The sequence below is a fragment of the Alligator mississippiensis genome, chromosome 4 (genome assembly GCF_030867095.1).
Source record: "Alligator mississippiensis isolate rAllMis1 chromosome 4, rAllMis1, whole genome shotgun sequence".
Classification (NCBI taxonomy): Eukaryota; Metazoa; Chordata; order Crocodylia; family Alligatoridae; genus Alligator; species Alligator mississippiensis.
The window spans coordinates 21,085,001-21,112,514 of record NC_081827.1 but is presented as its reverse complement, the minus strand read 5'-3'; the positions used below and the strand labels follow the sequence as shown (position 1 = coordinate 21,112,514).

The 27,514-nt window shown below is 43.1% G+C and overlaps 1 protein-coding gene across 2 annotated transcripts in view; it reads right to left on the bottom strand.

Annotated features, from left to right (window-relative positions):
* SEMA3C (semaphorin 3C) overlaps nt 1-27,514 on the bottom strand; it is a 181,240-nt gene that overhangs the window by 26,092 nt on the left and 127,634 nt on the right. For both annotated transcript variants that reach the window (XM_059725822.1, XM_006275581.4), the window contains exons 11-12: nt 25,960-26,104; nt 12,603-12,825 (exon numbers count right to left, since the gene is read on the bottom strand). In XM_059725822.1, the coding sequence (XP_059581805.1) occupies nt 12,603-12,825; nt 25,960-26,104 (368 nt within the window). The remainder of the gene's footprint in view (nt 1-12,602; nt 12,826-25,959; nt 26,105-27,514) is intronic.

Below are 27,514 nucleotides of genomic sequence, written 5' to 3'. Positions count from 1 at the left end.
CTTAGAAAAGTTACATCTGAGTTTCTTTGCAAATCTTATTTTTTCCACCTACCTTAATGGTTAGGCAGTACATTAAATTCATGGATCAAAGGGAAGGTTGGAAAGGATGCAGTAATGGATGCAAGATGTATGCAAAATTACACTTTCTGAGACATTTCCCAGTATATTTCACAATAAATATCTATTATATTGCAAGCCAGGTTTTCAAGGTCACAGAATGAGTATAAGTCACTTTTGTTCAGATTTAGGGCAAATGATTAAATTACTGAATCCTGCAATGCTTAGATACACAGAGGGGATGGTTTCCTTCCTGATGTAGCTCCACTGAATCCAAGGGAGTGTCTCTAGGGACGCATTTAGAATGTGACAGTCCTAAGATCAGGAAACCAGTTACTGTGTCTGTAAATGAAAGCCCAGCCCCAAAATGTAGCTAAAAGGACAGTTTATGCCCTTTATTGGCCTGACTCAACATAAAGCCATAGGTCATTGAAACCTTGAATCAAACAGGTGATCCGTTGGTACAGCTCTGTAGCAGATTAACTAAAATGACTCTCTCCCTTGTGGAAATAGTAGGAGCTATAATATGTTAAGCATCTGACATGTAGGAGTAACCCTTTGCAGCAAAAACTGAAGATAATTTAAGCTTCTAACTCACTGCTTCTTTCTTTTTTCCTCTACATGGCTTCACATTTACTTATTCATTTTCTCTGTAATTGTCATTTTGGTCCCCTGCTATGGCTTCTTAACCCTGAGACCTTCAGCTTCCCATCCAAACTGTGTTTATTGTTTATTTTTCTCCCCATCTTCTTCCTATTACACGCAGTTCTGAGAGGGGCTGAGCACCTGCAGCTTCCTCTGGAAGGATCTGACGGCAGTGTCCTCTCCTTAGCCTTCTTTTTGTGCTATAACATGCATCTTATACTGTTACCTATTCTCACAAGGTCCAATCCTGAATACTAAATTATTTGGAATTCAGGTAAAGCCCTCAGAATGATGCATTTGAATAAGCCCCTAATCAATACTTCAACCTAATCAGTTCCTTAATTGAGATTTTATTACTAATTAGTGGCATTTACCTTTTCTTTAGCTGCTTCAGCTTATGAAGAAGAGGGCTGTATTCACTCTCTGCACCATTATTAGTATACTAACTATCAACATTCATTAGTATTATACAGCACACTGGTTAATGTGTTATATATATACACCCTTGAGACTGATTCACAAAGAATGAGAGTGTGTTCCAGCTGTGCTTATGGCACTTGGTTTTGTTCTCATGTCATAGGGACTCAGGCTTTGCAAATGCCTGATTTTGCAGATGCCTGGTTAAGCAGTAGAGCTGCCAATATAATGGCAGTTCTGGGAAAAAGCACTCCCCAACATGCAGTTCTGAGTGGAGCCTGCTGATTTTTATGAAACTTGCATTGCTCACTCCTGGGCACATCTACACATGCAATTAATGCAGACTAATAAATTCCAGAGCTTATTGCTCCAGAGTTTTTTACTCCTGGGCACACCTTGTACACATGTGCCCTGGAGCGAAAAACTCTGGGGTAAATTGCTCCAGAATTTCTTTGTGTGCATCACATGGAGCCCAGTAGAAGTGGTCTGAGCTGGCAGGGGATTGAGGGCATCAGCCTGCCAGCTCAAGGCTGCTCTGACCAAGCTCCATGATCTGCAGGGGAGGGGGGTGCTGGCTGGGGCACAGGGTGCTTCAGTGCAGGGCTAGTTGGCAGGCAGCCCCCACGTTGAGGCACACTACACCCTAGCTAGGCACAGAGTGGCACATGGAGACAGGGGAGCAGGCAGCCCAGGGCCCTGTCTCCACATGGTGTGGAGTGGCTGGCTGAGGTGCAGGGTGTCTCAGCACAGGGGCTGCCTGCTGGCTAGCCCCGTGCTCAGGCACCCCATACCCCAGCCAGCCTGGGTAGTGTCTACCCTGGGGCAGCATGAAAAAACTCCACAGCAGTGTAGTATTTGCATTGTAGAAGACCACCCTGCTGAGGAGTTTATTTGTTTTGTGTACCTTAATAGTCTTGTGTAGATGCCAGGACATTTACTGTGCAGCTAATTGGTCAACTGTGCAGTAAACATCTCATGTAGATGCGCTCCCTGAATCCTACTCTGAGTCTGGGTTTAAATTTGAAGCCAAAGTTATAAAATAAATTCTGAAATGATTTGGAACCATTTCCTGTTCCGTAGCCCACTGTAGTCAACGTAAAGACTTCAGCAGGCTTGGTAACAGGCCACTAACTAACCTACACAGTTGCATGATCTTGTACTGTTGAACTCATCACCCCGTTCTGCTTCTCTCCTATTGTTTTTCACACTCACTTATGGTACAGATCATGGGGTTTTCTATCCTGACTGTATTTAGATGACTAGCTCAAATAACTAATCAGTGAATGCAATTTCTTTCATTTCAAACCTATTCAAACAATATGGTTTTTCCAGCTTGACTTGGACTCAAATGTTATTGGGACCACATTTCTCCCATGAGTGACTGGAATGACCAAACAGCAAGAGGGGGAAAAGCAAACATCTAATAGGCTGAGAAATGGAGCGGAGAGTAGGCAGGGTGGAAAACAAATAAAGAGGGACTATGAAGCAAGGAAGTAAGTGAGAAAGGAATTTAAAAAATAACTGAATACAAAATAAACTTTGTGCAGGATTCTCCATGGATGTGAAGCAATGTAGCCCTTAGGAAGACATTTCAATTGCGCCTGCTTGCATCAGTCGATAATCTGGCCAAGAGCATATAATAGAGTAGGTGAGTAAAGACAGATCAAGAGCAATATAAGATGCAAAGATATTTAGCTGAAATGCAGGTGCTTGAGCTTAACTCTCTCTTTCCAAATTTCTACCAGCTACTGTTTTCCCAGCTCAAAGCAAACACTGTCCACTTCAAAGGAAGACTTTAAAAAAGAGACCCCACACAAAACAACAACTTCTCCAAGGGCTAGCTGTCCACATCATAAAAACCACCATCAGAGCGACACCAACAGCTGCCCTGCTGACAGTCTCACAGAGTGGTCTCCTGAGAGGTGGCCCTTTCTGGTTCTGCATAAGTGAAAGTGATGGGGCAGCATACGAAAACTTGCACTGCTTTTGTCCACATGGGACCCAAAATGACCTCAAATAGCACTTTGGGGTTCACGGTTTCAGGTTTCTGAATGGGCTTATTCTGTGGAGCTCTCAAATGCCTTGTATGCAATAAATACATAAAAAAAAAAGACAAAGAAAGAAAAAAGGTTTTCCATTGTAACTAAATTTTGAGTGAATTGTTTTCTGTTACAGGAAGCCCATATAATTCAGAAGGGAGACGGTCTGGAATGAAAGCAGCTAAAGCCAGGAGTTTATAATCACGACTCCTGGACTTCATTTCTGACTGGCTATTTTACTCTAAAACCCCCTAACAAAGCCATGTTAAGCATTCTGAGCATCAGTTTGCCCAGCTCTGAAATGGGTAAAATGCTTCTAGGGTAGCTGTGAACCATATTCTGTAAAATACTCTGTGTAGACTGTAAAATATTGTAAAAGAACAGTTTGCCAGCACAAAGAACTGTTGTGCTGACTACCTCGACCTACTCAGTCATTGCTTAAGAAAGTTCCTAGTTTTCACAAATAGGGATCTCAGGAGCTTAGGGTAAACATGCCACTCCTGGGGGCAGGAAAAACACCTCCCAAGATGTCTGTAGAAAAGCTCTGAAGGAGGTGATCCTTGTAGGGCTAAGAACAATTGCTTGAGAAGACCAGGGAACTAGTCTGCCTATTCTATCATTGCTATGCAGCACCAACTTCTGCAGTACAGACACGGAGCACAAACTAGTGAAATCAAAGGGAAGTTTACTTTTTGGAACAGATAATTTAGCTGTTACAATCTGTAGCTCATTCTATGTTATTGGCCTTTCTGTTACTAGATACTACTGTTGTCAGGAAGGGATAGGCTTTTAAAAAGACAGTCATTCTGTAAGACCACAAAAGCAGCATTTCAGGGATACAGTCACTTACGTGACACCCTATTACAACCTTATGCTCTGAAAACGCTTAGAGCAACCAGCCTTTCAAATGGAGGGTTCAAGCCATTGGACTGGAGAGGGAAAGATAATAAGATAATAACACTGATCAAGCTTGCAGAACAGTTGATGCTGGAGACAAAACCAAAACACATGAGACCCACATGAACCATATGAAACTGCATTAAATCATCCTGCAATCTGAAACACCCATCCACAATAGTAGCTCAGCTCCCTTTCTAAAAACCATATAACATTATGACATGTAGGAGCTGAGGGAAAAAAGTATTCGGATGGCTAGCGGCTGCTGCACATGGCTAAACCTTATCCAGACACTTAAATATTTTCATAGTCCCAACAGCAATAAAGAAAACATGCATAGTCTCCAGATTGTGCAATTGGGGTGTGCTTTGTACAAAGGCTTGTACATTGCAAACAGTATGTGGCATGATTAAAAAATAAATATTAATCTCAGGAAAATGCCTGCATGCTGCTTTACTGCTTTTCCTAAGACAAACATGAAAAACAACCTCCCAAAAGAGAATAGGGACATTTTTTGACTTAATTTCTTTAGGCCTAAATGATGTGAATTGTTATTAAAGTTCAAGGGAAATAAAATGCTTGATGATCTGCAAAATTGTGGAGACGTACTATGGGGAATGTTGGGGGCGGAGGGGTGGGGGGCATGAAAAACAGCCTTAAATTCAGGGTCCTGACCAGACCCATTCCACAGAGGGAGGGACATCAGCCTTCTTGTCTTTCTCAAATGCACAAATGGGTAATTACCATGTGCTTACCCAAATTACTCCTCTGGTTCCTATTGGGAAGATAAGGAATTCTATCCTTTACCTGTGTAGCATGGCTATCTACTGTTAAGCACTTGCTGCTTTTCACCCTAGAGGCAGCTCTATTTCAGTGGCAGTGAAGAGATCCCTTTTGTGCTGAGTGTGTGTATCAGCCTGGCAAGTTTTGTATAGTGCTTTGGGAGTCTTCAGGATGAAAGGCCTAGAGTAAATGTGTGATCGTTATCACTTGAAAAGGTGGGCAGGAACAATGTCTGACTATGGGATTTATTTTGCTAGTTGTGCAGCCTAGAAAAAAAGAAGGGGCTGTGCTGATTTTAACTCTTGGCCAGGAACAGTCTCTGTGAGCTTGACACTTGGCTGGGGGTGCAAAGAAGATATCACATTTATTTCACATTAAATGTAAGGGGGAAAAAAGAAAAAAAAATTGAGGTGGCTGCCTGTGCCTTTTCTGTGCTGTGGCTATTTGATTAAAAACCCTGGGGTTCCTAGTGCCTTATACAGAGCCCTATATTGCTGTTTTTCTTCACTTGTATTCAGGAACTGATTTATTACAGAGGCTGCAGAAGAGAAGAGAGAAAGCTAAACATTTGTGTGATCTGTATCTGGCAAGACATAAAACACTCCCATCTGAGGCATAAGACAGGTCACTGACAGTGACAGACATGGCTGGCAACATCTCAGTTTGCAAGCAGTTGTTCATCCTGAGAGGCTGAGTGTAATTGTCACCAGGTGTCAAGTCCCATTCTCCATGGCTAGGGGTAACGGGCTCAAGGCTCCTGAGAAATTATCAAGAAAACCTCAGTCATACAGTGTGGTTTTGCATTCACCAGGATGAACCAGCACAAAAGCAATTCCCCTCTGAAATTCCTTTGACAGTTAATACCTTTGCTGAATGCTCTTGAATCTAGCAGAAGGTACAGAGCAAAGCAAAAGGGTAAAGAATTCTTACAGTGACAGGAACTTGATCATTTTTCTATGAGATCTGAGAAACACTGAGACTATGATGCGTCTATTTATTTTAAGACAGGGCTTGGAAGCTATTAGTATCTTAGGATGACTATCAAACTGCACCCCCAAACCCTTCCCCCCAAATGCCCCAAACTGCCACGGAGTAATAGAAATTATAAAAATTGTATATCATAGTGATGGTAGCTGTGATGGCATAGCAGCCAGGATGTTCTGCTATGGATCTTGAGTTTGTTACGAGTTAAGCCTCTCTTCTCCAGGCTGTGCTGAAGGTCATCCCCAATTGATCCACCTATAAATGCATACCTAGTTGTTTGGCTTGTAGGTCATAGGAGTGAATGCCAGTTGTACCACTTCCTTGTGTGCCTTTGACTACAGAAATCAATGCGTCTTCAACCAACCATGAAGCAGTATAACAATGTGGCAGGGCCCTGAGAGGCTCCCACCCACAGGGGCAGCCTGATTTCCAGGTGTTGCTACTGCTGCAATCGCAATCACAATCACATGGCTTCAGCAAAAGCCTCTTTTTTCATTCCTCAATTCTATCACCCACTCTTTGTGACTGAGCAGCAAATTGGACCTGACATCTAAAAAGATAAATGTGCTAAGTTCCTGTGCAACAAATGGTCTCATAATGGATCCTCTGCTGGTAGATCAGATCATAAAAGGAGCATAACACACATATAAACAAGTAGGGTGTGTTAACTTTGTGAATAAACCATTGGCTTATTGTGAGGTCAAGGATGTAACTTAACCTTTGTGTTATCTAAGCAACCAATGAAATTAGATTGCATATCCTCAATTACTTAACATTTTTCAATGCAGCTTTGCAAGAAGTAATTTGTTAATATTTAATAATTGACTGAGCCTTGAAGCTTGATCCAACAAGCCAGTTTGAGGGACTATTTCCATTAATTCTATTAAGACTTAATAGTTAAGAGTGGACATTAACTTATATAATATTTAGAAAAAAAAACAGGCAATAGCATTAATAAGGCTTAATACAGAGTGGGCAAAATATGGACCACAGGCCACATCCGGCCCACCAGGCCATTCTATCCGGCCCACAGGGACCCTAAAAAATTAGAAAATTAATATTTTCTGACTCTGGCTGCCTGTCAAAGATGACAAGACACCAGGGGCAGCAGGACCCAGGGGGAGCCAGTGACAGGACCCAGCAGCTACAGCAGTAAGGCCCGCCCAGCTCCACTCCATCCTGAGCTCCTCCCATCCCCAACTGGAAACCTTTGCCTAGCAGAGACTTCTGGCCTGGGACCCTGGGCCTGTTCCCACCTCCCTCTGCCAGAGAAGGAAATTCAGATAAGCAGGATGGGGGGAGACAGGGGAGGACTGCAAGCCATCACCCCAGTCCTCAGGGCTGGGTTGACTCCTGCAGTCCTGGTGCTGCTGGCAACCACATGATACCAGGGCAGCAGGCTTGGGGGTGGAGAGAAGCAGCAGTGGTGGTGGGCAGGAAAGTGGGGAAATGGCAGTGGCAGGCAGCAAGGGAGTGGTAGTGAGAGGAAGCGAGACAGTTGGGTGGAAACGCGAGGCCCACATCAGTGCACCGGGGCAGCAGTAGTGGGAGCCTAGAGTGGGATGGCAGGAGTGCAGGGCCCAGGCTTGCAGAGGCTGTATGGAATCAAGATGGCTCCCATTTTCCCTGCTGGGACAGCACAGCCCAGCTCCATAGAGCCCCTACTGGCCCATAGCCCACAATCCTGCTGCCTCACTTTGGGCCCTTGCCAGCACTGGCCCCAGTACACCAGCATGGGCTCCATGCTCCTGCCTATCTGTCACTGAACTGCTGCATGCCCACTCACTATCACTCCTCCACCACCTAGTGCCACCATTTCCCTGCTTTACTGCCTGCTGCCATCGCTGTTCCTCTCCACCCCCTCACCCACATGGTCCCCTACCCCACATACACCCCCAACCCCATGCCTATCCATCCCCCACAACCCCACCCCACACACACAGCCCCTAAGAAACTATACTTACCCACCCATTCCCCCTATCTCCCATATACTTAATTTTGATTAAGACTTCATTTTAAGCTATTATACAATCACCTCTAGGTACACTACATAAACTCATCTAAATCAGGACAAAAATATATTTTTTTTTAAATCCAATTGATGAATGTAGTAGTTGTTTGATTCTTAGAATATAATTCGGTATTTTTCTGGTTTGGGATGGCAGACTCCCTTCCCCAAAGGAATACTTCTGGGGGGCAAAGGCAAAGACTTCTGGTGGCAAAGGTCAGGGGGCTGGGAGTGATACCTCTGATCCCAAGATGGTGATCAGGGGGAGAGGCACCTGTCAAAGGACCGGGTTAGCCTTGTGGCCCTCAACAGCTTGCCAAAACTTGGTAGATAGCCCTGCACTTGAATAATTGCCTGCCCTTGGCTTAATATTTTTTGAGAATATTGGGATTCCTAGATGGAAATGCTAAAATGCAAAAAAATCACTGTTTTGTAGTGGAAGGAAAATATAAATCTTTTAATAAGTACAGGGATTGTTGATTAGGATATTTTTGTACTCTGTAATTACTATAACAAGTACTCCGTGTTCATTGGCACATCTAGGATTTTGAAAAGAGGGGTGCAGATAGAGTGGTGCATCATCACATATAACACAATATATATTTTTTTTCCAGTTTAAAAGCATCTAGAAGTTCTAATTATATGCCAAGAGCCTCAGGCTATGTTGGTCAGTTTAAGAACAAAAACCACCACAAATTAGGCAAAAATAATCTAAAGATGATGCTTCATTAGTCCTGTAGTCATTAGAATTAAAATGTACATCTCTTTTCTTTCAGGTTCATACAACAAATCTAACCTTCATGAGTATCTTGATAGTGCATCCAATGCTTCACTGAAAGTTATTTCTACACCTGAGTTAGCACATCTAGCTACACTTAAAAACGGTTTGCAGGACAGTGAAATACCATTACCAGGAGCCACTAAGAGACAGCAAAATGGCAGAAGGAAAGATAGTTTAATTAGTGGATATTAAGAACATTAAAAAAGAGAGAAAGTAGGAATGTACAATAAAGAGTTTAGAAGGTTTAGTTTAGAAGAGTTTAGTTTAGCTTTCAATGAACCAGGAATTCAAGTGACCTCACTGCTGCCTGAATAGAACTGTTGTTGCCACTAACAGGCAGTTGTTATTAAGCTTTGGTGGGGCCAGGACTCAAACTGCACCACTGCATCCCATTGGATCAGTCTCTGCCTATGTTAGCTGCAGAACCTGTTTGCTTTGTCTCCTTAGGGAATCTTTACTAGGCTTTTTCTCTATTTAAACTTACATGTATACAGAATCTTTGAACAGTGAAACCAAGATAAAATTATACTGACTTTAAAATGTTTATTTGAAATCTCTATTCTTTCTTGCCAAAGTATCTGCATGGTTTAAGACAGTGAATTGGCAAGCAGAGAGAATGCTTGTTGGAAAAAAAAAATTATGGAGACACAGTAGTGGCAGAACAATGTTAGCTGGAAGTAGGGATGGAATGAACTAACACTTCTCCAGGGATTTGCACAGTAGCACACACATCATTTTTGTGTTTGCTGTAGAAGAGGAAAAATGTTACCCATTGTGTCAGATTAAACTCTGACAGGTACAGATATCCAGATTTGTATCTGGAGTCTTCTAGATTTACAGTCACTTGCTGTAACAGCTGTAAATGACATTTAGTGTAGAGGTTAATAGCTTCTGATGATTTTATAAGTACAGTAAAAACAAAAAGGATGTCAAGAAAATATAAAAACTAAACTTGGTATCAGGCAGTCAAGAAAAATAAAAATGTCCAGATCCAAAACTGACTAAATTCCTACTGTAATTCATTATCCAAAGATCTATGTATCTTCTATAATAACCATCTTATATTGATGTTTCTAGTCACTGGCAAGAGAGAACGTCACCCTAATGAATCAGAATATAATCAGTAGAGTCCATGGGTAAATGTTTGCCATGGGAAAATAACAGAACCTTTCTGTACTCTAATTTCCTTAGATGGCTGGGGAGCTTGCTTTAAGAAAGTGAAGAGAGGTTCTTTTAATCCAACATGAAAGCATAGTGTACTTGAAAGATTTTTAGCCTTAGCTTCCTGAGTCTCATGCAAGCATGAGATCACGTGGCTAAAGTAGTAGTTGGCCAGGAGAAACAGTAATTCCACAGCTAGATGTTTCCAGAACCTTAATATTAAATACAATGTGTGTAAATCCTGCCTGATGTTCAAACTTTTGTTCAGGGGGCTAACTTATTTACCTACAGGTTAAACAATGCTGGTTATAAACAGACTAAGGCTGGAGATACAGCCTATTGAGGCCCAAGTCCTCCATAGATACAACCCTCACCTAAATCAATGAGAATTTTAGATGGTAAGGACTTGTGGGATCTACCATAGGTCACCCACTCCAGCCAGTCTCCCTGTCATTGCTGGAATGTCTCATGCAGTTATCATGCAGCATAAATCATAACCTAGTAATTTTGAAAAGTAAATGTGATCATTATTCTCAAAGTTGCCAGGTCTAGATGAAAATCATTAGATCTATTTAAATATTATACATCATTAGAGCTATTTGTCTAATCCTGGGTAGATTCAACCTCATTTGAACCAGTTCAGATTCATATGAGTGGAGCTAGACAGACTTTGGTTCTTTTGGGAATCTGTACACACCATGGGGTTTAATCCTCATTAAATTAAATAGGTTTATAAAATTTAAACTTGTTTATTATGGAGCATCACAACAGTGTTTGCATGCACTAGGTTTTAGAACAAATTGTGCTTTGGAGCATTGCATTAGTGTTTGCATGCACTAGGTTTTTGAATAGGGGAGCAGGATGGTCCAGCACTGCACTCCCACCCCGGCCCAAGGCCCAAGGCCCTCCACCCCATGCCCTGCCACACAGCTGTAGGAGCTAAGGGAGCTGGCAAATGGTACAAGAAAAAAAAAAGTTGCAGTGCCATCTGATGGACAAAGAGGCTCATTATATGTCATTGAGTGCCTTTTAGGGGTGTGCAAAGTGGTCCTTATTCGATTCGGATTTGGAATCGGCCCAAATCAGGGAAAGTGATTCGATTCGTTGATTCAGATCACTATCCCTGATTCGATTCAGCTGAATCCGAATCTGAAGATTCAATGGTGATTCAGAAAATCAGCAATTTGGACACAGACAGAGCTTTAAATGTTTTTTCCACATATCATGAGGTATCAGTGCAGCTTGTGAATGCTGTGATGGTAGGACAGATGGAGCATCCCACAGAAGCGTGGGGGGGGCCTCCATGTGCTTGGTGGCAAACCCAGAAGTGGACCAGAAGTACTTCTGGTCCACTTCTGGGTCGGTTGGGGAGTGTGCTGCCCCCTCCCCCCCCCAGCTCAGCGATTGGCAGCGGGGGGACCTCGGGTGCCCCCCCCAAGACTCAGGAGGCACCAGTCACTGAGACGGGGGATGAAGGGGGGAGGGGGCCCACACTCCTGGAAGTGGACCAGAAGTGCTTCTGGTCTACTTCTGGGTCTGCTGCCGAGCATACTAGGGAGCCCCCTGCACTCCTGTGGGACACTCCATCTACCCCAGCATCGGAGCATTCACACACTGCCTGCTACCTAGAGGTATGTAGAAAAAACATTTAAATCTGTCTCTATGTCTGAATCTCCAAATCTTTCCAAATCTCTCCGAATAGATTCGGAGGGTTCCAATTGATTCGTAGAGATTAAAGGGTCCTCTGATTCGGTTTGCATTCGGAGATTCGGCCACTGAATCATGCTGAATCTCCACCGAATCAAATCGGGGACCAAACCTTCACACAGCCCTAGTGCCTTTGTGTTTGCATGCAAAACATCCATGGACATAACGCTTTAATTCATGGTGAGCCAAGTAAATTAATCAGAGGAGTTTTATTTTAATGCATTAGAAATACTTTTAAATTGTCTGGGAAACATGCTTGTGCAAACAGTCATGTCATTGCAGTGCAAGAAAGGGCAAAAAATATGGCGCGTACAAACACCTTTCAATTATAAAGAAAATATTTTTAAATTAACCAGTTAAAGCAATAAGTGTACTACGTGGTAGAGCTTGGAACTATAATAATTTCTTCCTCTTCCCTATTGCTAAATTATTTTGTATCTTTTTACTTCATACTGGCTGCATCTACATGAGACACTGACTGTGCACTTGTTAATCTGCAGTCTTTTAGTGCTTGCATACATAAGTACTAAATTACCGTGCAATAACTGGTGTTACTGCACAGTAGTGTCCCCAAAAGGCTTTTTGGTGATGCTGACTGTGCAGTAGCGTAGCATCATGCTTTATGCCACATGATGTTACTGCTCAGTAGAAATGAGCTACTGTGCAGTGGTAACAAGCTACTGTGCAGTCAGTATCTCATGTAGATGTGGTCACTGAAGCATTATTCTCATCCTGTAACTTCTTAGCTATGATACCAATCTCTTTTCTGGCAGCTTACATGAGAGACATTAACAAATGTTAATCCCGCCAGATGATAATGATATGAGCGAATGATAACACAAAGATGGATTCTAGTATCCTCCCTCACTTAGGCTATAACTTGAGGGACTTAAGGTACCAGGATCACTCTTATTCTTGCAATAGGATGTTACTCAGTAAGAGTATCAGAATCTAGCCAGAGTTCATACATCAGTGTCAGCATCTGTCTCTGATAACACACATGTCAATATAGTGCCCTTTTAAAAATAAAAAATCATTTACATATTTTCTCTGCATTGTACTATATAATGCAGCTCAGGAACATTTTTACAATAAATCATGTCTGGTGTCAGGTATGGCTTACCCGTTCCAAGAAACAATACATGGTATCTCCCATCAGCAGCATTGACTCGATCCACAGCAATCTTTGTATACTTATAATTTGTTCCTGTCCGAATGATTAATGGCCTCTTATGTATAGGATAAATGGGATTAAACATCAAGGGATGATTCCTGATGAAGGTCACAACATCATCTGGGAACTCCTTGGTTGTCCGCATGTTCGGTGTGAATGCTCCTCCTGGACACTGTGAAGAAAAGTATTATTCATAATACTACTTAACAGTACTTTAGGCTATCAACAGCTTTTCTTCATCAAACAGTTTACAAACACTGACTGAAGCAACAGAATCAAGCTTTTGAAGCTACACTTCATTCTCCATCTGAAAATGATTATATTGAAATAACAAAGAGCTCTACTGGAATAGTTGTCTACAAACTGCCCTTAATTGATACAAAACAAATGCAAACATTTATGTGTTGTTAAAATCTGGGCTGATGGCAAAGATCCATATTGGTTGGGCCTAATCTTGTGTTCCTTGTACTTCTTATTGCAAAGAATGTAAGTGATTGACATGGGAAAGATACAAAGAACTTTCCCTGATTAGTACAAATACATAGCCCAAAATATTGAGTTGGATGTCTAATTGCAGAAACCTACATGGAATAGGTTGTCTGCACGCTCTATTATGCAGGGTGTATGTGCCTGCATTTGGACAAATGCAGTGCAAAAGCACAAGGAAAGGAGATGATACAAAGCAGGTTTCCAGATCTCTTCAGACTCTACGCTGGTCTTACACAATCTCATTTCTTGTATTCTGATGGTATAACTTCACTGGAGGGTAATCAGAACACAGAATTTAGTACACAGGTTCAAGGTCCTCACTACTGCCATGCACATCCATTTGTTTTGCCAGAGCTTCTAGGGCCATATGCAAAGGTTCTCAGTGCAGCAATTTGCCAAGTCACTCAGGGAAGAATCCTACTTTTATGTACCCAAATGGCAGTAACTCAGTCATGTGACTGCTATTGTTAGCCTTTACGCACTGTTTATGATCCTACTCTATGTGCAGCATGGACAGATAAGCATGCAGTAGTACGCAGCTACACAAGAGCCTGCCCAAGGTGAATATAGGTCACAAAACTGTACTCAGCAAAAACCCAGGGATGGTAGGCAGGCTAGATTTGCACTTTATTGGAGAGCAAATTTAAGTTAGCCATTGGGAAGAACTTCTTTACAGTAAGGGTTGCCAGAATCTGGAATGGGCTTCCAAGGGAAGTGGTTTTGTCCCCTACCTTGGGGGTCTTTACAAGAAAGCTAGACATGCACCTAACCCTAGCACTCTTTCCTGCCCAGGGCAGGGGGTCAGACTCGATGTTCTACTGAAGTTCCTTCTGACTAGCATCAGAAGTTCTCGATGTTCTACTGACTAGTTCCTTCTGATTCTGCTAGCATCTGTGAATCTTACAGACTAATTAAGCCAGAGATAGATAGCATAAAATGTTGCAAGTCTGAGCTAACCTTGCAATATACTTAGACTGGTGCACCCATGTAGTGGTTAAAACATTCACCCAGGAAATGAGAGACCGAGGTTTTAGGCCCCTCCTCACCCAGCATGAATTTGAATCTACATCCCTTTGACTTTACAACACAGTGCTTGAGCTACTGCAGGTTAGGCACTACACAAGTTGCTCTGTAGCCCTCCTCTTGGAGCTAGGGTTGCCAACCCTGGAGGATTGCCCTGGAGTCTCCAGGAATTACATATAATCTCCAGGAGAGTGCTGAGAGTCACTTAGGAGATAAATGATAGGACATTCATTAAAATAAATATTAAATGTTGAATCCAATTTATACAGTAGTCCAGTGGGTTTTTAAAATGTAATAATAATGTACATTTGCCTTCCTGAGTACAGTACAGTAGATCAGTCATTAACGTCATTACATCATGTTATGAAACCTCCCGGAATAGATTAAAACAGAGTTGTAACCCTTCTTGGAGATGGTCCCATGGGCAGCTAGGAGAGGGAAATAAGTGGGGCCAGGAAAAATTAAACATGGTTCAGTGAGACAGATTCTTCTCTAGAAGGGTGAGAGCCCTAGATCCTAGCTGGGACCCTGTAACAGTATTGGGCCCTAAGGGCGGCCATAATGCAGGTAGCTTCTGCTCAGCTGCTTGCTGCAAAATTTCCTTAAAGTAACAGAAGTCCCTGGCTCCCTGTTCAGACCCATTTTCCTGGTGGGGCAGAAACTTCCTCACTGCCCTCCAACCAATTTATCCAATTAATATTAAATATAGGGTGCATCAGCTTAGCATGTCCACACTGCATTTAGACTAGGATCTCAAACTATGTGTAAATGCTAAAAATGGCAGTCACTCATATGGATGACTGCCATTTGGTTATGTAAAGTGAAATAGGATTCTGCTGTCTGTGACTACTGGTGAACTATGAGAGATCATGTCTATTTTGAGTATAAATGGGGAATTATGAAAATGCCATGGAGACATGGTATCAAGACTCAACACTTAAGTGATTTAACCAGCACATTTATGGCAAAGAGGGCAAGTCAACACTCTAGAGAAACTGGCAGTCATACTCTAGCTTGTAACATCAGCCACAGCTTTACTAGGCTTAAAGCAATACCAGACCTAAGTGGGAGAATTTTGTATATGAACAGGATAGGACTGGGTGGGTGAGATTAGAAGCACCAGTCACCCAATTTAGAGTCCACACTAATGCTGAAATAAAGACATGGTTGAGGGTGTATGACTGTGGAATCCATGTACGAACAGAGATACTAACAATGCTGGTAAGTGTGGGAGAGTAGATTCAGGGTCCCATCCTGAAACTCTCTGAGAGCCATTGTGAACTTGTTCTTCCCCATACTTGTGTTTGGAGTCATTTATTTATGAAGGTCCTGGGACAAACATAACACTGTCTAGCTCTGGAGACTTTGCTCATTGCACCTAGCTTAATTCTTAAAGTTTGGGCACATGGGCATATTGCCATGAGGCAACCTAAAGTGTGACTTTATTGTATCCCTTACTCTGCAGTAACAGCCCAGGTTAATATACCAAATCAGTGTGCATGAACTTGCATTAGTTGACATTGTACAAGATCAAACCCCAACTTTCCTCACAGTAACTTGTGCATGTGTCTATAATCTGAGCTGTCTAGCATCCGAAAGCAAAAGTGCTCAGTCAAATGCCAAGCAACACTTTAAGCAGGTGCCATAAAGTGACAGCAGAGCTTCCTGCCTTGCAGATTCATTCCTTAGATTGTGAGAAGATGACAAAGTCCCAGAGGAAGGCAATGCATTTCAAATAAACTGTATCTTAGGGTAGAAAAGAGAGATCTTCTACCATTTGGAAAGCAAATTCCGTTTGATACTTCCCCACATACATCGCAATCAGGAATAATAGAGTCCCACTGTGTGACAGAGCCCAGTTGGGGTGCTCGCCATGTGACTTGGACTGCAGCAGGCTGGAGAACAGCCAGCAGGGAAGGCAGCTGGGAGATACTCCAAGGATCATTTGTTTAGTGGGGAAGGTGTGTGACGGAGCACCATTGGAGTGCTTGCCACTCTGAGGCAGTAACAAGCTCTGTGGGAACTTGTTTGTGGAGCAGCAGGGCAAAGCCTCCCCCTAGAACCAGTTTAAGGGGGAAGGTAGGTGGCATTGGGTGTCTGCCACTTTAGAAGCTGGTGGCAGGTGTTGCCCCTGCTCTGATGAGCGGCCATTTTAGATCCAAGCCAGCAGAGTGAGAGGCAGCAGGTTTGCTGCCTGATGCCAGGGAAAGAATATTTCCTGGTGGAGCTGCTGCTCCTGATACAACTAGGAGGTAAGGGCAGGAATTTATGGGGATGGCTTGGAGGCTCCTGATCCTGGGCACCCTGCCAAGGAAGGGTGGCCTGATGGGGCTTGTAGTGGTCTGGGAACCCCTAAGAAATGCCAGGCCAGTTACCTCCCCAGTGAAAGGCAAGGAGGGGCATCTTAACTTCAGCCTCTGCCTTCAGGTGGGTTATCTAACATCAGAGGCAGTAGAGGGCAAGGCAAGACTGTGGCCATGTGAGCCTGTGTGGGGTACAAGATCCCGGAGAGTGAGAATGGTGGGCCAGGCATGCTGATGAGTGGTACCTTAGCCTGTGGGGGGTCTTTAAACCCAGACCCCAGTGTAGGGGGCAAAGTATGTGCCTCGGTGGAGGCGGGGGTGCAAAATGGGGTGCAGAGGGGCACCTAATGGCCTACACAAGAGTGGCAGTTGGGAGGCCCTGGAGAGAGGAGTGAGTAGAGAGTGGTAGTAGTGAGGCTGTGCAAACTCGGGGGCCTGAGATGAGGCCCTGTGAGAAAGGGGTGTGAAATAGGCCCTAGTGAGTGGGGCCTTGAGGGTAGGTCCTGCTAACATGGGGGCCTAGTTAGGCCCAGGTAAGCCTTCAGGTACCTGAGGCCACTGGTGGGCTGGAGACCGATTGGGTGGGACGGCTGAGGAAGAGCTACAAGTAGACAATGGGGCAAGTCAGGAGTCCCTGATGGAAGGCAGCTGGATGAGTGACCTGGTGAGAGACCAGAGGCAGAGTGAGACCAGTGTTCTGCAAACTGCCCAGTGCTCACCCAGATGACTGGCAGTAGAAGGTGCCCAAAAGGCTTGCTGGTTGGGGAGTGCAGGGAAACAAGCCCAAGGACCCTCTGGGTGAGGGCAGGGTGAGTGTGGCTGTGGGAAAAAAGAGGGGTGGTATGAGTGTGGTCGCACAAGGGGCAGTATGGAAGAGACTGTGTGAGTAGAGGTGGAGTAAGAGAGGTCTCAGTGACAGGGAAGTAGTGTGAGTGCAGCCCGTAATAGGGCAGAACACAAGAGGCTTAACACTGTCCTGAGCTGGGCCCGGCCTCAGGCCGGAGGAGAGTACAGCTATTAGGGACATCTACAAGGGTTGGGGTGCAGCACAGAGGTGGTTGGAGCTGCATGCATAGACCCAGGAGAATAGGGCATTCAGTGGGCAGCCTTCTGCCTAATTAAGACCCTAATCATTTAACAACACAGTGTGGAAGTTGAGAATGGCGGGTGGCATGTGCAGAGGCATGTGGGAGACTAGCACTGTGGCTGGTTGGAGAGTTCCCACTTTACCACCCACTCATAGCTATATATTATTCTATATTTGGCAAAGAGCCATACTTGTGACTGATCACAAGATCTATCTGTCCTGTTGGGTTCTCATAAGGCAGCTACTCCAGCCTTAGACATGTGTACCCTAAGTCGAAATGGGAAGAAGAAAGACAGGGTGAGGATAAATCAGGCCCAATACAGAGGGCTAAGCAGCGGACAATGCAACTCCATTACACCAGGCTAACTCACTTTTTCCTGGCTGCTCCAAAGTGCTATTTTCTCCCCTTTCTGGAGCTCATAGACCTTTCCCCTGATTATTTCCAGGACTTATTGAAAAGCAAACAAGCAAAAAATACAGTTGTTATATATATAAAAAAAAATGATGATTCAGTGAAACTGATTTTTTTGTGTGTATGTGCAGACATTCAGGTGTCAAAGGGAAGGATCCTTAGGATGAAGTTACATGTTACACATAGGCCACGCTAAATCTGTGCAATGTTAAATGATGCTAAAGTCAGAACAGGCTGCAAGTGGTCACATGTTAAGGGTTAATACCATTTCTTGTCTGACTTGCCACTAGAGGGCTGTGAGCAGGGGTGTGGCTAGGTGCCAGGGCATCCCTGGGCTGTGTCTACTCTGGGTGGTGGAGGGCCAGGAGTAGTACATCCTGGGATGCTGGGAGACTGCAAATTGCTTGTTATATCAGTTTTCAGCCCATTAGTGTTTAGAGAACCTCTTGGAGCATGGCTTGGAGTTTGCCTGTAAAGAGGGCAACCCACCTTAAGTCTCACTTCTGAATCACACAAAGTTGAGGCTGGAATCTGGGCCTTCCATATCCCAACCACTGATTGACTATTCTGTTCTTTTTCATTTTTCATGAAACATTTTCCAAGGCTTCAGTCCCATTAGGATAAGAAATTAAACCGACTGGGGAAACCTCATCCTTTCCCAGAAAACAGAATTCTTGTTTTCTTGCCAGTCCTACTGAATCCTACTGAATCCTCCTCTCTGTGGAGCCAACTTGTATGACCCTCCATGAAATCCACAGCTGGTAGCCACAGAGATTTTTATACAGGAGTAAACAAGTTTGACTACAGGCTGTTGATGGGCCAAGAAAGAGCCCTCTAGTTCCAAGTAACACTCCCAGATCAAGGTCAGAGCTCCAGCTCCATTTCTACCTGCATCTTAGATCAAAAGCACACCTTTCTTGCACCCCAGCTTTAGATGAGACACCCTCTCTCCTGTCTTTAGATTCCCTATCCCCTAAGTCAGTATTCCTGAACTTCCCTTCTGCAAGTCCCCAAAGCCAAAAAGCCTCTACTCTCCCACCCAAGAGATGATTCAGTCACAATATTAACAGAACATACTGCACAGGTAGCTATGCCATAAACTAGAGATGAAATAAGTAGGGGAAGAAAATTTGATTTGCAGTATATTCTCCAACTTGCTGTAGGTAGAAAAGACTATTTCCAGACAATCGAAAAAATGGGAACAACCTTAGACATCCCTGGATTTATTTGGAGCCTACCAATTATGTCATAAACACCTCTCCACCAGTAATTGTAGCTCATGAAAGAGCTAAGACGCTATCATCACATAATAGCAAACAGTAAAAGACTGCAGAGCCTAAATGTAGCCAAGTAAATTTATTACTTTGCTGTGCTGAAGCTTTTGCACAATGTATGTTCCTTTACATTGAAATGTTTCATGTCAATTGCTTTTTACACAGGTAGAATATAGTTGTTGCTGTGCTGCATCTGATAGCTTTCCCCATCTAGGCTGGCCTTCTGGTAAAGGTCAGCAACTGATGTTCTATAAGAAAGAGACACCTGACCCCTGGCCTAGGGACAGACATTAGGTTTAAGTAATCAGAAACTGGTTTATACCTGTAACAGAACAGATGTTCAGTGTACATAAACCAGCTTGAAAATGGCTAAAACTGGTTTCAGATAAACCTGGTTGAATGTCGTACCAGAGGTAACTGATTTGGATCAAACCAGTTTATGCAATGTCTGTCCAAGACCCCTTGCTGGTTTAAGATAAATCAGACTCCCCCAGCATCCCAGCATGCTCACTGGGCTGGGCAGGGCTCTCTGTTCCACAGCAGGGCTGGCCCCTCCCCTTTGCTCCCTGGCTGCAGCTCTGGCAGAGACTTGCAGGCACAGAGCATCTGTCTGGCTTCTCTTTGCTAAGTAGGGATTATTCCCCCCTCCCCTCTGCCTTATGCAGAAACCTCAGCATTAGCTAGCAGACCACATGCTGCCTACAGTCCATGCTGTGGGGTAGACAGGCTTGTTGGAGCTAATCAACAGGTAGCTTAATGTCCTTCCTTGGAAAAGCTGTTTAAGAAGAGCTGTTTAAGAAGAGCTCCATTAGTTAATGGAGAGAGGTTTTGTTTTCTTAATGGGTTGATGCACACTGAGTTAGGGGTGATAAACATTCCCTGCTGGGCTGGTCAGGAGGAAGGGAGGGGGCAGAATAATCAGAGAGTATCCTGCCAGGGCCTGGCCATGCCTCCGTCAGCTCAGGACTGTGGAAGTGAAGGGAGGGCTGCTCTAGCACCTCGCAGCTTCTAGCCTGAGCCACTGCAGGCATGTCCCTACATTTATGGAATGAAAAAGGAATGTTTATCCACCTCCAGATTAGACTACCCTGCAAAGAATGAATTGATTTAGGCTTGGGCTTTTTGAATGTCTTTCCCTAGTCATAAGGTACTTTTATTCATAGTTTTCAAGCTTGAATGCCTCAAATTAGGCATCTGAATATGCATTGAATCAGTTCATTGCAAACTGCTTCCTTTTTTTAAGTGCTGTATAGATACATTGGTATTAATAAAAAACATAATTACACCCTAATCATGCAAGAGGGGGGGAGAGAACCTTCAGACAGTTAAAAAAAGCAGAGCCAAGATGTAGAAATCTTATCTCAGAAGATATTTCTTAAGGGACTTGGGTGCAGCTGAGTGTTTTCTGAAGAAGCGCTGGGAAAGCAGGACATCAGAGCCATAAAGCAGCTTTCAAGTATATGAATATAGAGGCAAGTTGGATGAAATCCTTGTTCTGATTTGTATTGGACTGGAATATGCAGAAGAGTGAAGGGCTGGCTAGACCCATGGCATGACAACTGGAGGTCAATGACACACGTATTTGCAAAGACTTTGCAAAAAACACTTTCGGGGAGAAGAATGTGAACTCTAATACTGTCTTCAGGATTCTCCAAATGATATTTTTGTATAGATATTGGCAGCAATCATGCAAAAAATTAGGCAGAACATACACTATGGGGTGATTTGGAGAGTTGTTTTTATGAAACTTTGGCCTTATCTGAAACGGCCTTGAAAAACAGGCCATTTAAGGATTTGAATGTGATCCTAGGAAAATAAAATTTAGCATGAGTTCCAGTCGGGAGACTTAGATCCAATTCCCTGTTTGATTTGGTGTTTTGGTTCCACTCTTGAACTATAACTAAATATGCCCTTATATCAGGCTATCTTTGTTAAAAATATATTTCTATTTATGTACCAAACCATCTTATTGGCATTGTTTTTTAGCCATAGGTTCACATTGAACTCAACTTTTTATTAAGGTGTCCTAGAAGATCCCTAAGAATCAGGGGTTACCAACCTTCACCAGTATGGACTTCCCTTTGTGACCTGGCCCCGATCACAGGACACAAGTCTCCATGTGTCAGGGAATCTTTGGTTCCTGCCACTTTAAGAGACTTAAGCAGGCTTTGGAGCATCCAGCAGGTGTGATGCAGCCTAATGAGGCAGCCACATGACTGTGGGAGGGCTCCTAGATTGGTGGATAGGGCTGAGTAGCCACAATATAAACCCAGACCCTCAAAGCTGAGCTGGCAGTTGCTGCAGGGAGCTTGAGGGAGAACATTGCCCAGCCAGATCTGCTGCTCCCAGAACACCTGGAAGTTCAGGGTAGGAACTATGGGAATGGAGGAGGTTCCTGGTCCTGGGGAATGACCTAAAACCACATTCTGCTAGGGTAGGATAGTGTGGTAGGGCTGCCTGTGGCAGGGTGGTCCCCAGGAAATGCCACTTCAGTGCCTCGCTAGTGAAAGGTGAGTATGGTGCACCATATAGCCTCAGCCCTCGTGACCTAGTGGGTTACCCCATAGAGGGGACAGGCAAGGGGTCCCAGGCATCATCAGACCTGAGACCCAAGGGGCCTAAGTCCTGAGATCCCCAGTGAGGGTGGTGGAGTAGTCCCAGTGAGGGGGTGGAGTATAGCCCCCAGTGAGGGAGCATGTTAGAGTGATTGATTGGGCTGCATAGAGTCTGCATGGGCAAGCCTGAAAGGCTGCACATAGGCTGGCCTGAGTAGAGTGAGATGTGTTAGGATGGGCCCTAGAAGGCAGATCCATATGGGAGTGTAAGGGCAAGCAGCTCAGTACCTACTTGGAATAACCTTGCTGGCTCATGCTGGGACCAGGACCAGACCAGTTGAAGGGCCAGAGCACCCACCATGAGGGATGGCCAAGGCTAGAGGTTGGGGGTCCCAACTGGCCTAGAAGGGAGACCAGGGGTATTGAGGCCAAAGGTCTGGAAGGGGGCCACAGCCACAAGGAAAAAAAGGCTTAGGGAGTTTGCATCCCTCCTCTTCAGATGGTCTAATCTCTGCCCTCACACTGGGCTGCCAGACGGGGTCCAAATGCAAGGCAGGCATAGAATGAGGTCTATCGTGGGGCCAGATCCACATAATGATGCCATCTGCGAGGCATGGAACATGATATAAGGGGAGCTTCGGAACTGTGCATTATGCCCTTGGCATTGGGCAGTAAATGGGCAGCCTCCTGCCTTATGAACAATTAATTAGATACATCAAGGGCATGGCAGGAAAGGCAGGTGGGCAGACTGCCCTAGACAAGTGGGTGGGCCAATGGTTTGATTGGCCGTGATATGGCCCCTGTCACACTCCACTGCTTGGAGTGGCCATCTGTCTGCATTTGCCCTTGCCACTCATCCCCATCCCCTTTGTTAGTGGGGTAAATGAAGACATAATAGCTCATAGCAGGCTCATTAGGGGAAGCACATGGAGCAAGTAGGCAGCATGGCATAGCTCTGTGCCATTGCTTCAGTGTCAGACTGGACCTTCTTGGGATGGATCAGATCTCTTCATGGGCTGATTCTTGCCCACAGGCCTTAGGTTTCCATACCCTATTCTAGATTCCTAAATAACCTGTCCTTCAAACTGAGAGCTTACCATTTTTCTGAGAAGTGCAGACAACTTCTGCCACTATGTTAAACAAAAGGATAAATTAATTTTTTCCTTCTTTTGTACTGTCAGGTCCCCTAGAGTGTTAAGATCCTTTTGGAATCCCTTATAAGCTTCAGAAAGGTGAACCAAGAATAACATGGCAGCAGTTGAAAAAACACATACAGATACAATGCACTGAAGCAGCAAGAGACAATGAAACATGACTAGTCACAAGAACATGAAACTTCCTAGCTAAATGAGATGTTTGTTTTATATTTTTTGTAAAGATTAAACTTAAAGCAACAGTGAACTCAGGAGATTAGGGCTGTTTGAATTAACAACAAACAGGAATGCTGCCGTTAGACCTCAGCAAAACACAAGGAATTTATTAATACATTCTGAAGAGATTTTGGGAGATGAGAGTACCAAATCTTAAAGCCAAGAAAATCATAAGAAACTGAACTATAAAGAAATATATTTCATTTGTGCTTCAGACTCTTACCCTTTGCATGCCCTGTTTCCATTGGCTTATCCATTTCTGCTCATTGCCATCTTTATTATTACTCATGTGCTTCATTCCTAAGTTTTTTTTTCCCTAATCAAATGATGGCATATGTTGACAAAACAGTTTCATTTGTCAATTTAGAAATGGTGCAGTATTGCTAAGATGCTAATCTCTAGAAACTAGAATTTTCACAACACTGCAAGTATGATAAAACTAACAAATGCTTTGGGAGTTATGAACAGATTTAGGATAGGGCAGAAACATTTTTTTTAGGTGGGGAAGAGGAGAATGAATAGGTTTGGGGGACAGCTATACATGCCTGTGACAGAAGAAAGTATGGTCTTGGAAGGGACATTAAGGGACTCCCCAGTGTATAAGGAAGAGTGGGACTGGGTAGGGATGGGAGGAAATATGGTAAGAAAATAGTTGTATTTCTTGGTAGTGAGTGGAGGTTGAGAAGCATTGTTGGGTTGAGCACAGACGGTGTTCTCTTAGGCTAGTGGCAAGAGGAAATTGGAGTGGGGGTAGAGTGGATTATTTTGAATGCTGGGTTATGGGGTGTTTTGTTTTATTTTGTTATTTTAATATTTTATTGTGTTTTTATAAGTAATTTAGTCTTATTGTAAGCCACCCAGAGCCTTTTTATGGAATCATGGAAACCTAATAGATAAATATTTAAATAAATAAATGTGAGCATTTAGCCCATAGTACACCGTCTATGGAGGGGCCATAAGGTTCATCACTATGGGAAGTCACCTGTCAAGGTATGGGAGTCTATCTGATTTGCAACCCATGAAGAGCTCTAAAACTGACTGCAGCTGCTCAAGACATGGGGGAAGAATGAGACCGAGTGAGAAAATAAATCAACAGAACAAAACAGGAAGTGCAAAGATATTATGCTGTCAAAAGATTAATAGGTTTTATATGGACCTGTATTTTTTGTAATTTAAAAAAAGGTGATGGGAAGGATTCATGCACCTTTTGCTCCCTTGTGATGCATAGAAAGTGTGTGAAAAAATTGTCAAAGTTAAAAAAAGAGCACAGCAAAAAAGAAAGGGTGGTCTGCTTATTTTTATATTAGAAGTTCAGTCCTTGTTTATCATGAATAATTTCTCAAGGACTACAGGATTAGAGAAATGATTACAAGAGTCAGGAGATTAAATAAGAACCCTGAGAAGGACAGGGATTTTTACTCAGATGGTTTAAAACTTTTGTGGACACTTATTTAACTAACATGACTAATAAAGAGCTTAGAAAGAGACTCTCTTAGAAATTTCCCTGCATTGTCCCTTCTGTTAAGATGTCAGGGTTATGCATATACATCCCAGAAAACTTCCATAGATTCTCCATTAAAACCAGGGATCACAGATTTGACCCTTTTTGACATTACTAAAATTAAGAAAACCATTGTTATTTTAAAGTCAGGCCTTATCTTTACATCACAAAGGAACAGCAACAAAAAGGCACATTCCAATTTTTATGAAAAATCTTTACAGACCACTCTTACAAGATTTGAGACAGAGCTGGCCACAGCGATCCATACATTTAGGATGGTGGTTTTCAACCTTTTTTAGATTGAAGACACTCCTCATTGGCTAATGGCACCTTTTGGAAAATGGCAGCTCTTAGTTTTTGCTATATTTCTTTTTAACTATAGAAGTATAATAGAGCAATTTTTCTATTGTAAGTAAGTTAGACCACAACAACTCAGACTGTTTGCGATACTACTGAAATCTCTGGATTTATCTTGTAAATCATGTTTGTGAATCACCCGAACAGTGCTAGTATTATGTGGCACCTTTCAGCACCCTTGAAAGAATCTCAAGGCACCCCAGGGTGCCAGAGCATCCTGGTTAAGAATCACTGATTTAGGGTCTTTGGGATACTTATTGCAAATTGTTACATTTTGGAATGAAGCCCTACAAAACCTTCAACTGGTGCAAAAGGAAGCAGGCCATCTGATTAGCAACACAGGTTGCGATGACCAGGTCATCATGGTTTCCTGTCTAATGCATAGTACTTCTCAAGATTTCTGTCTCAATAGTCTTCATGGGGATAGATCCTAATGAACTGAAAGCTTACTTCTCTCCTGGTAATCAGGGCTGCTCACCAAAACTACCCGGCATTCCACTGACATGATGGAACTCTTGAGAACTGGGCAAGATTCACAAGTTTAGGAGACAGAAATTTTTATGGCACCTGGATCATGAATAGACAATTCAAGCAGTAAGCCAAAATGAACAGAAATAAAAACAAAAACAAACCAAAAAAACCCCCTTTGAATTGGTTTCCTTTAATAATCCCTGGGCACTTTGTCTCTGTCTCTCTTTGTCACTCAAGATTCATTTTAAAGAAAAGGCATCTAATCAAATAACTTACTTCTGAACAAAAAGAAAGTTATTTTATAATAATAATAATATTAATAATAGTTGGGAAGTTCTCAAATACTGACTTGAAAGGGAGCAACCGGTATGTGCTTCGGCACCAACTTGCTGATATTTATTGTTACATTAAACAAGGACAATTCATTGCCAAGGCTGACTTGATTAAACATGTTTTGCACTTACTGTGCCAGGTCGTGGGTATGGAATCCTGCCCTGATATGGAATCAGCTGGTGGTTAGGTCCCTCCTTGTGTGCAAATGGACCATTGAACACTGTCTGGATGTCAGATAAATGATACACACACACTGCTGAACCTTTAAATACAGAGCTGGAAGAAACAAGGAAAAAAGGTGCGCTATTAGCTGCCTTTTTTATGTAACTTTCCCATCATAGCGCATGGTTCAATGTGGAAAGATGCTCCTATCAATACCACATTTAACACACAATACCTTTCTAGTATCCTCCATTTTGGGAATCTCAAAACACTTTACAATAAGTAATTAAGCCTCCCAAAACACATTTTCAGTCTGTGAGGTAAGGCAACATATTCCTCACAAAGACTGTCATCTTCCAAAGGGAAAGGGAAGGTCTTAGTGTCCCTCTCTTGTGTCTGAGAAAGTTGTGGCAGAGATGAGCTATTCTCTTAAGAAAGCACAACATGGCCCAAACGAAATCTGTGTGACTTCAGAAAGACTGGGATATTGTTGGCTCTATGCAGTCATGCACATCTCTTGACCTCATTTCAAAACTTCAATCATAAAACTTCACTGATGACTTTTTAAACATATATGGCTAGAGCTTTAATCAGAAGAAGAAGAATAAATAATTCAGTGCAGTCAGAATAATAAAATAAGTGGTTGGAGTCTTAGAAGCCATAAGAGGCCAGATCATGACCTTGACAAGACACTGCCAGAGGGAAAGTATGTCCCTTGTAGACTTTTCTTTGTGTTTTTCCATTGGAGGTTTCACTCTCCAGTGAGGGAACCAAGAAAACATAAGGAGGCCAAGTCTCTTCCCTTTGTTCTGTGTCCACTTAGCTTGGACCCAACTCCTCAGCGTGGTAGAGCCATATTGCCAAGAACTCTGAAGCCAGAAGGTGTCCTTGTTATCTTCCATTAAGGATGGGTCCCATTGTCAAGGGCCTCATTTCCAGAGTGAAGCTTAAGCAACCTGTTTTGGCCTCCCTCCTGATGTACCTTCACTGTGTAAAAGGGTTTAGGCTAAGAAAGGCTTTAAGCTTTGTGCTTCTTGCAAATCAAGTTGAATCTCTGAACTGTATAAGATTTTCCCAACAGTACATGTGAGACAAAGACAAACCAAATTATTGTTTGTTTTCAATTGAATGGGTAAAAAAAAAATCAAAACACTATAGGATGCAGTTGAAAAAGTCTAAAACTGAGGAAATTGCTACAGGACATTGCCCAGCAATCAACTTTGCTCTGGGCTCTGCCTGTGCTAGCTTGAGATGGATCTCAGATGTATTGTAACTGGATTAGCTGTCTGAAATCCATCTCTTCATACATGGCTCAGAAAGTTTTTCTAGGCATTTGTAGAACCCTAAGACAAGATTTAAAAGATTACTTTATTCTTTACAGACAACATATATTTGTTAGTTTTATAACAGCTACTGCCATAAAAATGATTCATTTTGGTCACATGCCTAGGCCAATATGGTTCAGTTAAAATTAATCATTATTTTCAGTATGGCAGACAAATGTAAAACCTTGACTAAAGTGAG